The sequence below is a fragment of the Sorex fumeus genome, unplaced genomic scaffold, assembly GCF_029834395.1.
Source record: "Sorex fumeus unplaced genomic scaffold, SorFum_2.1 ptg000098l, whole genome shotgun sequence".
NCBI lineage: Eukaryota > Metazoa > Chordata > Mammalia > Eulipotyphla > Soricidae > Sorex > Sorex fumeus.
Window position 1 is genome coordinate 87,164,066 of NW_026606155.1, and position 13,221 is coordinate 87,177,286.

The window sequence follows — 13,221 nt, forward strand, 5'->3', positions numbered from 1 at the left end:
TGGGGATCATACCCAAGTCAGGCACATGCAAGGCAAATGCTCTACCCACTATACTATCTCTCCAAGTCATAAACTTTTTTGTCTAGGTTACTTCTGTAACCTCATCACCGGCTCCCTGCTGGCACTCTGCCTCTTTGTACTCTGTTTGCCAAGACTATCTACTGGTCCTTTGAAAATTTTAACCCAGGCTTGGGAGATAGTTCAAAGGATTAAAGCACATGCCTGTATGTTGGAGGAGCCAACTTTGATCCCCAGTACTGTATCACCCTCTGAGCACCACCAGATGTAACTCTGGTGGACCCTGAGCATGCCTGTGGTGGTCCCTGTGGTCCCAAGCACCAAACTATAAGTCCTTACAGCTGAGCCACATATTGCCAGTAGTGTGCCAAGCTTCCCTGGAGACATTAAAAAAAAACTTAAATCTGACCTTAATCTGACCACTCACTTCTCATCTTAGAACCCTTTAAGCAGGGCAGTCATATACTCTGGGTCCTGCTCATTACTGCAGTTGTCATGTTACAGATTATTTAAACACAGGGCCCAAGATATTACAAGGGTTAAGGTATTTGCCTTGCATGTAACCAACCCAGGTTCAATCCCTGGCACCCCATATGGTTTCCTGAGCACCACTGGGTTTGCCTTCCCATTCCTAAAACTAAAGAGACCAAAAGTCTCCTACCTCTGACTTTTCATTTGTTTCTTCTGCCTGAAATAATATACTTCCTCCTATACCCACATTCCTGTCTTTTAGACCTAAGCCCATCTCTTAATTACCTTCACAACCCACTTATTTCCTTCTTTGAATTTATCACCATCTGTAATTACTTTTTGTAGGGGGAGGGATGTCTGTCTTCTCACTGTTCAAATATAATCTTCTCTGTGATGCACCTTTTGAACTTGGCTGTTCAATTACTGGTGAATGAGTGATTCATACAGTAGCCACTCATGAATTACTCTAACTTAAATCTTGTAATTTGTATTCCAGTACCTATGGTACTTCAAATAATATGCAGGTAAGAAAAAAGATACACAACCCCTTCTTCTTCTCTCCCCTCCCAAAACTGTGTGTGTGTGTATGTGTGTACACACATGCCCACAGTTCATTTCTCTCTTTTTAAACACTGAAAGCGTCAACGGAACAAAAATACCTACTTTTCAATCAAAAGATAGAAGCATAAATACAACTAACTACAAGCCAACTGTTGAATGTTCTAAGCAAGTGTGTTGTAGGCAGAGAAAATCAGAGTTGACCCCCAGAAGATAAAAGCCACAAACCAGGAGTCACCAATCATATGTTCCCAGTCAGGCTTGCTAGGAAGCTAATGGTTGGTCTTGTTCCTCTCCAGCTGGTGTTTTTCAACATCCCCCTCATGGCTTACTTGTGTTGGAGTTTGCTGCATCGGTGCTTTGGCCACAGCTTCAGGTCTCATCTCCAAGGCAAACGCTTGCGAATTCTACCTGTTCACCTATGTATGTTACTGCTCTACCTCTGGCAGATTTATTCCTGCTTCTTTCTTCACTTCACATATGGCACTGTAGCCTTTCTGTTGTCCCCTTTACGGACCTGGTTGACTCTGCTGACACCTGTCCTCGTTCGTTGTGCGTGGACACGGAACTCCAACGAGCTTGGAACCTTCATAGGGCAATTAAAAAGCCAAATGAGCTACTGAAGGTCCTGTCTCGCAACGGGCCCGGCTGCAGCGCCCAGGCCCTGCCCCAGCTGGAGGCTGAAGGCCACCCTCCACGGGCGACCTTCACGGAACAGCCGCGTCTTGGACGCCCGGGAGCTGGGGGTGGGGGTGAGGGGGGTCCTCACGACTGATTCCTGCAGAATGGACTGCCGAAGTCTCAATAATGTCATGATTCCTGCCTTGTCCAAGAAGGAAAAGTGTTGATTGACTTTCCTGAAGTGAAAGCTCTGATCCGGGCCTTTCACTGGGGCGTTTCACGGGACGTTTCCGGGTTTACCTCGAGCAAAGTATCTAATCGTTGTCAGGGGTGCCATTTCAGGAACAGGGAGCTACTGTGGTCTTGGGCCTAACCTGGCTGTTCTTGTGATATTCGCTCACAGAGCCGTTTTCCCACGTGTTTATGGGCTTTCAGCTTGCGAGTAAATAAATGAAAGACGAAGATAAAGACTCGGGTCCTGGCTTGCGCGTCCGGGCGGCCGGGGTGGGGGGCGGGGCCAGTCCTCGGGGGCGGGGCGGGGCGGGGCGAAGGCGGTGGTCGGAAACCGGCAGCCGAGAGACGTTGACACCCGGAAGTTGGGCGGCCTCCTGCGTGCGGCTTCCTCAACGGACGCCGAAGTCTCTTACCCGGCCGGGACCCGGCGAGCGTCCGAGATGAGTGCGGCGAGTGCGGCTGGACCTGCGGCCTCAGTGGCCCCACTGGCGCCGCCTTTAGAACAACTCCGGCACTTGGCCGAGGAGCTGAGGTCGCTCCTGCCCGGGGTGCGGGGTGAGTGACGCAGTTGGGGCGGGAGGCGGCTGGAGCGGAGGTCGGGGAGAGACCCCCTCACCTCAGGCTCTGTTTTCGCCTCCGCCGGGCGCACACGGCCCCGTCCGCCAGTGGGCGAAGTCCAGGAGCCCACCAAGGAGTTCCATCGCGAGACGTTTTGGAGAAGACTCAGTGAGTGCCCCGCGTTCGCGTCTCCCGTTTCTCCTCCCTGCGCCCCGACCTCTGACTCTCCCATTGCCCTCGGATCGTGCCCCGTCGCTCATCCACCCCACCAACGAGATGGAAATTGGAAACTGAGGTTTGGGGGTGGTGGGTGTTGGGGCTTCTCTGCCGGTGAGGGTGGGCCGGGCACACTCGACCTGCCTTCTTTGAGCTGTTGGCAGCTGGCACCTGCCCTCTTCTCTCACCCTTAGATGAGGCGGCCGTGATCGTGTCAAGGGAAGCCACGATTCTGACCACAGCCTTCTCTCGACTCCCACCGCCTTCTCCACAGGTGAGCTCGCTTTTCCTGGCGACCTCGGGCTGCCTCTTGGTTCCTGAAGAACCCTCTCTCGAGCTTTCCTTTCCTTCTGCCCTCTTTTCACATGCTGATTTGCTTTTTCTCATCCTGCGAATGAGGTGGCACTTCTCACTTCGTGGCATGAAGTAGGCAAGACTTCTGAGTGTTTCATCCAGAGTTCGCCCTCGCTATTTACTTTCTGATATACCTTTTTTTTTTTAAAGCTTTTTTACTAGCTGTTACCACACACCATCCCCATTTGATAAATGAGCAAACGCGTTGTGCTTCAGGTAAAGGTCAATGGCCAGTGGAGCAGGAATTTAATACATGATGAACTCTTCCCCCATCATAGAAACCTCAGAAATCTGAGTTTGAAGAACAGGAGATGAATATTGACTGTATTCCACTTTAAAAGCCTGGTGGAAGAAAGTCAACGTTTATTTCAAAGGGAGTAATAATATCGCCTTATTTTTCCTATCTGCTGATTCTTTTCTTTCAGATATATTAGGACTTTCTGGTAAAATGCACAGCCCGAGAGTAATCCACAGAGAGAGTACAGTGGATAGGCACTTGCCTTGCATGTGGAAGACCTGGGTTCAATCTCGGTCACCACATATGATCCTCTGAGTGCAGAGCCAGGATTGGGCCCTGAACAATGCTGGGTATGGACCCCCAAACCAAAAATTTAAAAAAATGCACAGTTAGTAAGAAACTATGAAGAGTCAACAAAGATCTGGATTTCTTTTTATTTTTTTTTATTTTTTATTTTTTTATTTTTTTGGTTTTTGAGGCCACACCCAGTGATGCTCAGGGCTTACTCCTGACTCTGCACCACTCAGGAATCACTTCTGGCAGAATGATTCTGGGAACATTAGAAGAAGTTTTTTGTTTTCAACTCCAGTCTTGATTAGTATTTTTTTTATTTTAAAATTTTACTTAAGGCACCAGTGATTTCCAGTGTTGTTAATGATAGAGCATCATGTATACAATGTTCCAACACCACATCCTACCTACACTGAGTGTCAGAGTGTCCACTTAGATTAGTATTTTAATAAAATAATTGGATATTGAAACAATGTCATGTTGTCATAAGAATTTGTAAATAGTGGACTGGGAATTGGCTTCATAGTAGAGTGCTCGACTAGTATGTGTGATGCCCTGGGTTTGATCCCCAGCACTAAAAGAAGTTTAAACACTCTCAATCACTGTTTTTATCTATCTCCAAGTAGCAGTAGTTTGTGGACCGGCACTAATCAATCACACTTGCATAGTGGAGAAGGGAGGAACAAAAAGAAGAGTCAGTGACTGCTTGAAAGGAAAGTAATTGACAATGAGCCTTGTAAAGGCTCTGCTAATTACTTTTATTTATATCATAATTCTGTTAGATAAAATATTTTAAGCTTTGCAGGCCCAATGAGCTCTGCCTTTCTCGTACAAACACAACAATAGATAATATAAGGGGAAGTTGATATATGATATTGAGATTGCTAAGTTGCTTTGCATGTTTGAGATCCTGGGTTAGATCCCTGCGGACACAAACAAAATAACATGTAAACTGTGTACCAGTAATAATACTTTGTTTATAAAAACAGGCAGTGGAGCCATAGTTGTAAAATACCTGGTCTAAAATATGCCGGATATGTCATAGCAGATCAGATACACATCTTGAAGTATAGAGGATCAAAAATAAGTTTCTCCTTTTGTTTCTTAATGCTTTATCAATCTGTCAGCTCAGTATCTCGGGTCTAACAAACTCCTCTCTGATATGTGCTGAGAATAGCATGAGGCCTAACACACATAATAAAGCTTAGAAAATATTTGGTAATACTTATAATCCTTTTTCATTCTGAAATTGTTCTGTCATCTCATAGGAAACCCAGAGGTTCTGTGAGCAAATCCATGCTGCCATAAAAGCAATTACTGCAATTTACTACTCATTCCCCAAGGAACAAGGTAAGCCAAAAGAGGATTTCCTATGGCAGGAGGGAACTCTCCAAATGGTGCTCAAGAGGCTCAGGGTCATTCCCAGCAGTATTTGACCTCCTGGGTCTGCAGTTTAATGTGAGGGTCTGAGAAACATGATGAAATGCAGTGCCCAGGATTATCAAGCCAGATTGATGGTTTGCATGGGCCTCCAGGGTCATACTCAGTGGTTCTGGGAAGACCATGTGGTGCCACAGATCATACTGGGGTCTGCTGCATGCAAGGCTTGCACCTTAACCCCTGTCGCATCTCTCCAGCACCCAAACGAGGCTTTATACTAAGGTACAGTTGCTTTGTTCTCACCTTCCTTGACTGATTCCAAATACTACAGACTCTGGATGGATCTCAGACCCAGGCCATCCTTAGTCTTTCCCACCCATATTTTATCACATCCTGTTTCTGAGCTCTCACACATTAAGTGACTTCCATCTCTATATTATTGCCTTGATTATAATCATGGAAAAATTCTAAATGAGTATATGCTTTGCAGTTGTTCAGGGTTACTCACCAATAGTTTAAATATCAAGTGTTTAATCCACAGTTGTCAAGGGACTACTGTTCTTGATGAAAGCATACATGCTGTCATGGGAAAATTTTATTTCATGTGTGTCTTGCAGAACAGCACTAAGGAATGGTGGGAGGTGTGGGAAAATGACATGGATTATAAGTAATACTTGAATTTTGCATAGGCACTTCTGTTAAGGCATGTTAGTATATATTGCTTTAATCTCATCCAAGTTCTGTAGTGCTCAGATGCTCAGGCAAAAAGAAGACTGTTTATTCTTGGGTTTGGCTCTAGGAATCACCCTGAGAAAGCTTGTACGGAATGCTACTCTGGACATCATGGATGGCGTGGCTCAGCTTGTGGATGTGCTTGTCATACCAGTCCAAAGGTAGTAATGCCATAGTTGGGCTTATCAGTTAGTTGGGTTCCTTACTTCTGGGAGGGAAATGATTTATTTTTAATAGCAGATTTATCAATAGCTAAAAATCATGAGAGGCAGAAAGGAGCAATGAGCCTATGCTATTGATATACTTTATTAATTTCTTTCCCCAGCCCTGAGAACAATGACTTTATTTCCTGCAATAGTGTCTGTGTGGCATGTGAGCAAGTGCCTCGGATACCAAGAGGTGGGTGAATGGGAAATAGGCCATCAATTTTGCTGACTCAGGCAGTTGAACTCAGGCAGTTGTTATCTCTAGATTTCAGTTTTATAGCATGTATGTTTCTTTTCATTTCTTTCTTTTTATTTATGTTTTTGTTTTTGGTCCATACCCAGCTGTGCTAAGGAGCTTGCTCTGGGCACCGATTCAGTACCACAGGTTGGAACCAAGACTGGCAGGATGCAAAGCAAGCTTCTTCACCCCTGGATATGTGTATATTTTACCTCATACAGAATTTAGTGATGCATCAGCATCATAAGATAGGAATTAATATTTCTTAGTTCTTCTTCAGCCTTTTAATTACTACATTTCTAAATTCACACTCCCCTCATGCTATAAAACTTTTCCTGCCCTCCCTCCCTCCCTTTCTTTCTTTCTTTTTCTATTGAGTCACCATGAGATTCAGTTACAAAGCTTTCATGATTTTCAGTCATACAATGATCGAACACCCATCCCTCTACCAGTGTACATTTCCTACCGCCAATGTCCCTAGTATCCCTCCCACCACCCCCACCCCACCCACTGTATGGCAGGCACTTTCCTTTCTACTCTACTTTTCGACATTATGGTTTGCAATACAGATACTAAGAGACCATCATGTTTGGTCCTTTATCTGTTTTCAGTACATACCTCCCTCCTGAGTGATCCCTCCAACCATCATTGACTTAGCGATCCCTTCTCTTTCCCAACTGCCTTCTCCCCTAGCACATGAGGCAGGTTTCCAACCATGGAGCAATCCCCCTAGCTCTTGTCTCTACTGTCCTTGGGTGTTATTCTCATACTGTGTTATTTTATATTCCACAAATGAGTGCAGTCACTCCATGTCTGTTTCTCTCTTTCTGACTCATTTCACTTAGCATGATAATTTCCATGTTCACCCACTTATAGGCAAATATCACAACTTCATCTAAATAGCTGCATAGTATTGCATTATGTAGATGTACCATAGTATCTTTAATTTTCCTGCAGAACAAATATTTTTTTTTTGCTCAGCAGATATCCCAGGGGCAGTATTAATAGACACACTGAAGCAGTTATGGGGCAGAGAGCCAGCTAGGTAAAAACAATGGTGATCCAAGAGGACTGTGATGAGAAACGTCATATGACTATTTTATATCTTCTTTGGTGAATGACAAACAGTGTTAGCCTACCTGGGTAGCCAGAGGATGTATCTGAGAAGAACTTTATATTAGGCTGCCATCATGTTGACTGACTGTCCTTGACACTCAAGTGGGAACTTAGTGGCTTGCCCTTTGTAGACAAGAGAATTTGGGGGTATTTTTTTCTAATTCTAGGGCTTCTGGTTTTTTACTCGTAGATAACAAAGCTGCAGCCCTTTTAATGCTGACAAAAAATGTGGATTTTGTGAAGGACGCATATGAGGAAATGGAGCAGGTGAGGAGAGCTCTGTCTTTGTTGGTCATTGGAAGGTAGGCAACTCTGTATTTAGTGATGAGAATTGATCATTGAGAGATTTCTTGAACATTGATCAGGTTGGGTTCTATCTTCATGCCTATCCTCCGTCTTTCCTCTCCCACCAAAATCCTGTGTGTGGTTTAGTATCATTCACTTCTGTTGTTAAACTAAGAAAGTGAAAATAAAGTTTATAAAGTCATTCAACTGTGTTGCCATTAGTATATTTGCTGGCTGAGGTTTAGGGGGCAATTCAAATTTAAGACATGATGCTGGGAGTACAACAGTTCATGTTCACATATACCATGATAACTCTGTCTCAGGCCATGGAAGAATATGACCCTTACTCTGGCCTCTTGAATGACACTGAAGAAGACAATTCTGACAACCATGGTGATGAAATGGATGTTCTGGAGTTTCCAAACAACCAAGAATTATATTGGTCAGACCAAGATCAAGAGCTTCTGGTTCCATGTCTTGCACTGGCAAGAGCCTCTAAAGCATGCCTAAAGAAAATCCGGATCTTAGTGGCGGAGAATGGGAAGAAGGATCAGGTGGCCCAGTTGGATGACATTGTGGATATTTCTGATGAAATTAGCCCTAGGTAAGTATGATTTCCTCCTTAAAACATGTGAGCTGCAGGATTCTGTTGTCACCCCAAGATTTTCCCTGAGTATTTTTGTTCTGAAAAATTTCCAAGCTACCAAGAGTATCTCGCCCACACGGCAGAGCCTGGCAAGCTCCCCATGCTGTATTCGATATGCCAAACACAGTAACAACAAAGTCTCCAATGGAGACGTTACTGGGCCCGCTCGAGCAAATCGGTGAACAACGGGAGGGCAAAAAAAATAGGAAAGTTGAAAGTATTGCCACGAGAACCCATATGTTCTTCATCTACAGCCACTTATTTGTATATTTTTTCTACATTATTTCTCTAGAGATAAGAACTCCATTTTCTCCCTGAATCATTTGAAGGTTAGCTGTAAACATTAGTACTTCACGTATCACCTACAAACATACATTCTTATTATTACATCCAAGAAGGTTAACATTTAATATATGACTTAATACTAACTTTCCCTCTTTTATTTTTTTTAAGTCTTGTGTGTAGGACTGGAGTGATAGCACAGCGGGTAGGGCGTTTGCCTTGCACGCGGCCGGCCCAGCCAAGCCAGGTTCGATTCCTTCACCCCTCTCGGAGAGCCCAGCAAGCTACCTGTATCTCGCCTGCACGGCAAAGCCTGGCAAGCTACCCGTGATATATTCAATAATTCAAACACAGTAACAACAAGTCTCACAATGGAGACGTTTCTGGACCCGCTCGAGCAAATCGATGAGCAACGGGAGGGCAGTGCTACACAGTACTAAATCTCGTGTAACTAGAACAGTCCTTGTCCTTTTTAATCCTTTTTGACATTTGGAGTCATGTGATTGTAGATTATTTTCAGGTAAATAATATTTTGGCAAGAATATCACACTTTTGAGATTTTTTTTCAGGGGTTTAGGGAGGAGAAGAGAGCCTCCCAAGCAGTGCTCAAGGGGTTCACGTACCATTCAGTGATATTCAGTACTAGGTATTAAACTCAGGGCCTCAAGCATCCAAAACATGCCCTTCATTTTTTTGTGCTATCTCCCTGATTCCTATTTGAGTGTTTTGTGCTTCAGATATTTTGGGAGGCACATGTTTTACTTTGTCTTATTTTTGATCGTACCAAGTTTGATCACGTGGTTAAAGTGATACCCACTATAATGATATTCTAGACATAAACTGCCCCTTTATCAGTTACTTGGTTGATGGTTTCAGATGCCCACATTTTTTAAATTAAATTAAATTTATCATGGACCATTTTATGTACCAAGGGGTTCTTTCCCCCTCCTACAGCTTCCTCATGTAAGAGGGGCTATTTATGTGTTCAGTAAATGCCAGTTGAGGTTTTTGTTGTTGTTGTTGTTGGGTTTTTTTGGTTTGTATGTCTGTTTAAGAAAAATAGGCTTGGAGTTTTATTTATTTATTGATCCCACCTGGCAACACACAGGGTTTATTCCTGGCTCTGTGCTCAGGGATCACTCTTGGCAGACTCAAGGGAGCCCATATAGTATGTGGGGAATCAAATCTAGCTTGGCTGCATGCAAGGCAAATGCAGGGCTCTGGCTCCTAAGCAAAATAATTTTTATTGAAGGAAATTTACTTAGATGTCAGGGAAGAAAAAGAGAGGAATCTGTTCAAGAGAGAATAAAGACTTCTCTAGAGTGGAAAAAGCAGAGGAACAAAAGAGGGAGATATGTTGTTCAGTAGAGAACACACGTTTTCAAAAGTGAGCAAGCCTGAATCGTTGTTTTGTTGGTTGTCTGGTTACCCAGTTTACAGAACTGATAGACTTTATGGGAAAACCTTTTTCACTAGTTGGCTCCCATTTTGTATACAGGAAAGTTAAGCCTTATTCCTTTTGTTGGTAATGGTTACTTTTACTTTCTCTCTTCAGTGTGGATGATTTGGCTCTGAGTATTTACCCACCTATGTGCCGCCTGACTGTGCGAATCAATGTAAGTACCATCCTTGAGTGACTAGCTCTAGCCTTAACTGGTACAGTTTCTTTAATTATTTCCTTTAAACTATAAGAAACACATTTCGGGGGCTGGAGTGACAGCACAGCGGGTAGGGCATTTGCCTTGCACGCGGTCGACCGGGTTCGATTCCCAGCATCCCATATGTTCCCCCGAGCACCGCCAGGAGTAATTCCTGAGTGCAGAACCAGGAGCAACCCCTATGCATTGCTGGGTGTGACTCAAAAAGCAAAAAAAAAACAAAAAAAATGTATTTGTTCTCTGTGTATGTAATTGCAACAGAGGTGTCACAGCACTACATGTGTTTATGCTAGATAAATATTTGCTGAAGTTGAAATAATCACAAGCTTTGGCAGTATTCTCTACCTTATAACCATATGGATAATCATCTTAAAACCCCAAAGACTAAAAAAAAAAGAAAAACCCAAAGACTTTAGAAAAAAGCTGCTTTGAAAAGAAAGTATCAATTACCACCATGCTATAGGGGCCTATCAATATGAAATCACCAGTTTCTATTTTCTAGTGTAGATGAAATTAAGTGTCCAGAAACATACTCTTTTCTAATACAAACACATTGTGTAACTGCAGGACCAAGCACTTCATAAAAATTTAATTTTATTGCATTCTTTCATAGCCTGGGTCTTATGCTAGAGAGTTCTTTTTTTTTTTTTTCCATAAACCCAAGATTTTACTATTATTATTTTTTTGGGTCAGGTCATTCCCAGTGGTGTTTTGAGTATCATGCAGTGCTGGAGATCAAACCTGGAGATCCCACACATGAAGCATGTGCTCCAGCCCTTTGAATCACTTCTGTGGCCCACAACACAATTTTTTATATCTAATGTTATTGGAAAGAGAAGTTAAACTCAATATGGCTTTGTTTTATGATCAGATGTATCAATTATATAAACATTAGATAAATTGATAATTTATCAAATATGTCTTTACAATGTGCAGAGACTCAGAAGAGGAATAGGTTCTTGTGGGAACAATAGCTTTTTTTTTTTTTTTGGTAAGGTAAAGGTAAAGGTAAAGGCCCTCCCGTTGATCATCAATTTGCTCGAGCGGGCCCAGTAACATCTCCATTGGAGACTTTTGTTGTTACTGTGTTTGGCATATCGAATACTCTCAGTAGCTTGCCGGGCTCTCCGAGAGGGGCGGAGGAATCGAACTTGGGTCGGCCATGTTGGCCGCTTGTAAGGCGAACGCCCTACCGCTGTGCTATTGGTAAACATTTAAAAATCGATTTTACCAGGGTGAGTATGAGGCTCTGTGAGCAACACCTCCACACACACAATGCCCACACACACAATTTCCTAAGAAATTTCTAGCAATATAACTTACCAGTTGTACCTCAGAATCTTTAAAATAAGTAAATTTTGTTATCTGGTTATTCTTAAAATTGTGTACATAGTTTTTTGTTTATTTTTAAAGGAACATTAGTTAGGTTGTGAGCTATCAGCAGTAGAGAAAATTGTGGTTACACTCTTTTCTACTTTATTTCTTACTAACATTTTAAAATTATAAAATCTTTACAATTATAAAATAATTTACTGTTAGAGTAACAGTAACAAGATTTTTCTAAATAAGAAGAGTTCATGATCTCATTGCTCTGATTGTCAGCATAATTGTTTTTAATATGTTTTCTTGAAGGTTCTCTTTGGCTGATTCTTTATGTGGTTTTGTTTTTTGTTTGTGGGTCACAGAGCTGTGCTCAGAGCCTACTCCTGGCTTTGTGCTCAGGGATCATTTCTTGTGGTACCTGGGACCATATAAGGTGCCAGGGATTAAACACCGGTTGAGCATGTGCAAGGCCTTATTCACTGTACCTTCTCTCAGGCACCTTTATTTGTGTTTTTATAAAAATTTTTACTCTCCTTTTGTCTTGTGGTGGACCTAAGATAAGTAACTTCTCTGTTTCTTCTCTAGTCTGCAAAACTTGTATCTGTTTTAAAGAAGGCACTTGAAATTACGAAGTGAGTATAAACACTACTCCCCAAATAGCTTTCTTATTGTATCTACATAGCCTTTCTCAAGACCCTTTCCAAAGAGTGAAGAAGATAAGTCTGCCAAAGCTTCAAAGCTTAAATTGTGGAGCTTCCCTTAGTTGGAAGCCTGCCTTATGAGCTGGGAGAGAAGGCAGCTGGAATAGAGAAGGGATCACTAAGTAAACGATGGTTGGAGGGATTGTTCAGGAAGGGAGATGCTTGCTGGAAGTAGATAAAGGACTAAATCTGATAGTCTCTCATTATGGCAAACCATAATGCCCAAAAGTAAAGAGAGAATATTGGGGAAATTGTCTGCCATAGTGGCAGGGATAGGGTTCAGATGGGGCAGGGCGGGGGCGGGGCATGCAGGGATAGTGGGGACATCGGTGGTGGAAAAAGTGCACTCGTAGAGGTATGGGTGTTCGATCATTGTATGACTGAAACTCAAACATGAAAGCTTTGTTAACTGTATGTCACGGTGATTCAATAAAAAATAAGTTAGATATTAAAAAGAAACTATGGAGCTTCAACACACCCACTTTCTTCCACTCCTTGAAATGGGGGAATAGTTTGCCTGTATTCCTTTAAAGGATAGGTTGTCTTTCCACAGTATAATACTTTTAACTTATCTTTTTTTCTCTCATTCTATATGCAGAGCAAGTCATGTGACCCCACAGCCAGAAGATAGTTGGATACCCTTACTCATTAATGCCATTGATCATTGTATGAACACAATCAAGGAGCTCACTCAGAATGAACTTGAATTATGAGTTTTAGGGTTCCTTTGTATACTCCTCTCTTGTTTTCTTACTCATAGGTGGGTATTGATGTATACTTTTTAAATGAGGAGGAAGGTTTCCTGGATTAAAATGGGCCCTCTTGTCTACCTAACTGGAGACACTGTTACCAAAGATTGTTGGCTAGACCAGATTGGTAATTATTTATTAAGCATAATACACAGGATATGATTTTTATGCTAGATAGAAAAGATAATTGCATCAGTTTGTGCTCCTAAACATTTTTGGGAGGTTCCTGGGGAAGTTGTTTTATTTTCTGTTTGCAATAAAGTGTGTTGTTTCTCTGTTAACAATGTTGATGATCTCAGTAAAATGTGTATCTGCCAGTGGTTCAGTGAATAGACTGCCTACGTTT

General features: G+C 42.5%; 2 protein-coding genes across 2 annotated transcripts in view; both read left to right on the forward strand.

The window, feature by feature from the left end:
- TMEM62 (transmembrane protein 62) overlaps nucleotides 1–2,119 on the forward strand; it is a 34,538-nt gene extending 32,419 nt beyond the window's left edge. The window contains exon 14 of the mRNA XM_056133447.1: nucleotides 1,347–2,119. Within this exon, the coding sequence (XP_055989422.1) occupies nucleotides 1,347–1,670 (324 nt within the window). The 3' untranslated portion in view covers nucleotides 1,671–2,119. The remainder of the gene's footprint in view (nucleotides 1–1,346) is intronic.
- CCNDBP1 (cyclin D1 binding protein 1) lies at nucleotides 2,119–13,200 on the forward strand. Its single transcript, XM_056133974.1, has 12 exons — nucleotides 2,119–2,172; nucleotides 2,265–2,457; nucleotides 2,569–2,628; nucleotides 2,871–2,950; nucleotides 4,828–4,909; nucleotides 5,739–5,832; nucleotides 5,997–6,070; nucleotides 7,422–7,498; nucleotides 7,840–8,120; nucleotides 10,000–10,060; nucleotides 12,011–12,057; nucleotides 12,725–13,200. Exons 1-12 carry the CDS (start codon nucleotides 2,119–2,121, stop codon nucleotides 12,837–12,839), a joined length of 1,218 nt encoding a protein of 405 aa, XP_055989949.1. The 3' UTR covers nucleotides 12,840–13,200.
- Nucleotides 13,201–13,221: the final 21 nt, after the last annotated feature.

Bases quoted from the DNA above. Each gene is read 5' to 3' on its own strand.
- CCNDBP1 (XM_056133974.1), top strand. From the start codon at position 2,119: ATGAAAGACGAAGATAAAGACTCGGGTCCTGGCTTGCGCGTCCGGGCG. The intron at 2,173-2,264 runs GTGGGGGGCGGG...GACACCCGGAAG, and splicing joins TGCGCGTCCGGGCGGCCGGG to TTGGGCGGCCTCCTGCGTGC. The intron at 2,629-2,870 runs GTGAGTGCCCCG...TCTCACCCTTAG, and splicing joins GACGTTTTGGAGAAGACTCA to ATGAGGCGGCCGTGATCGTG.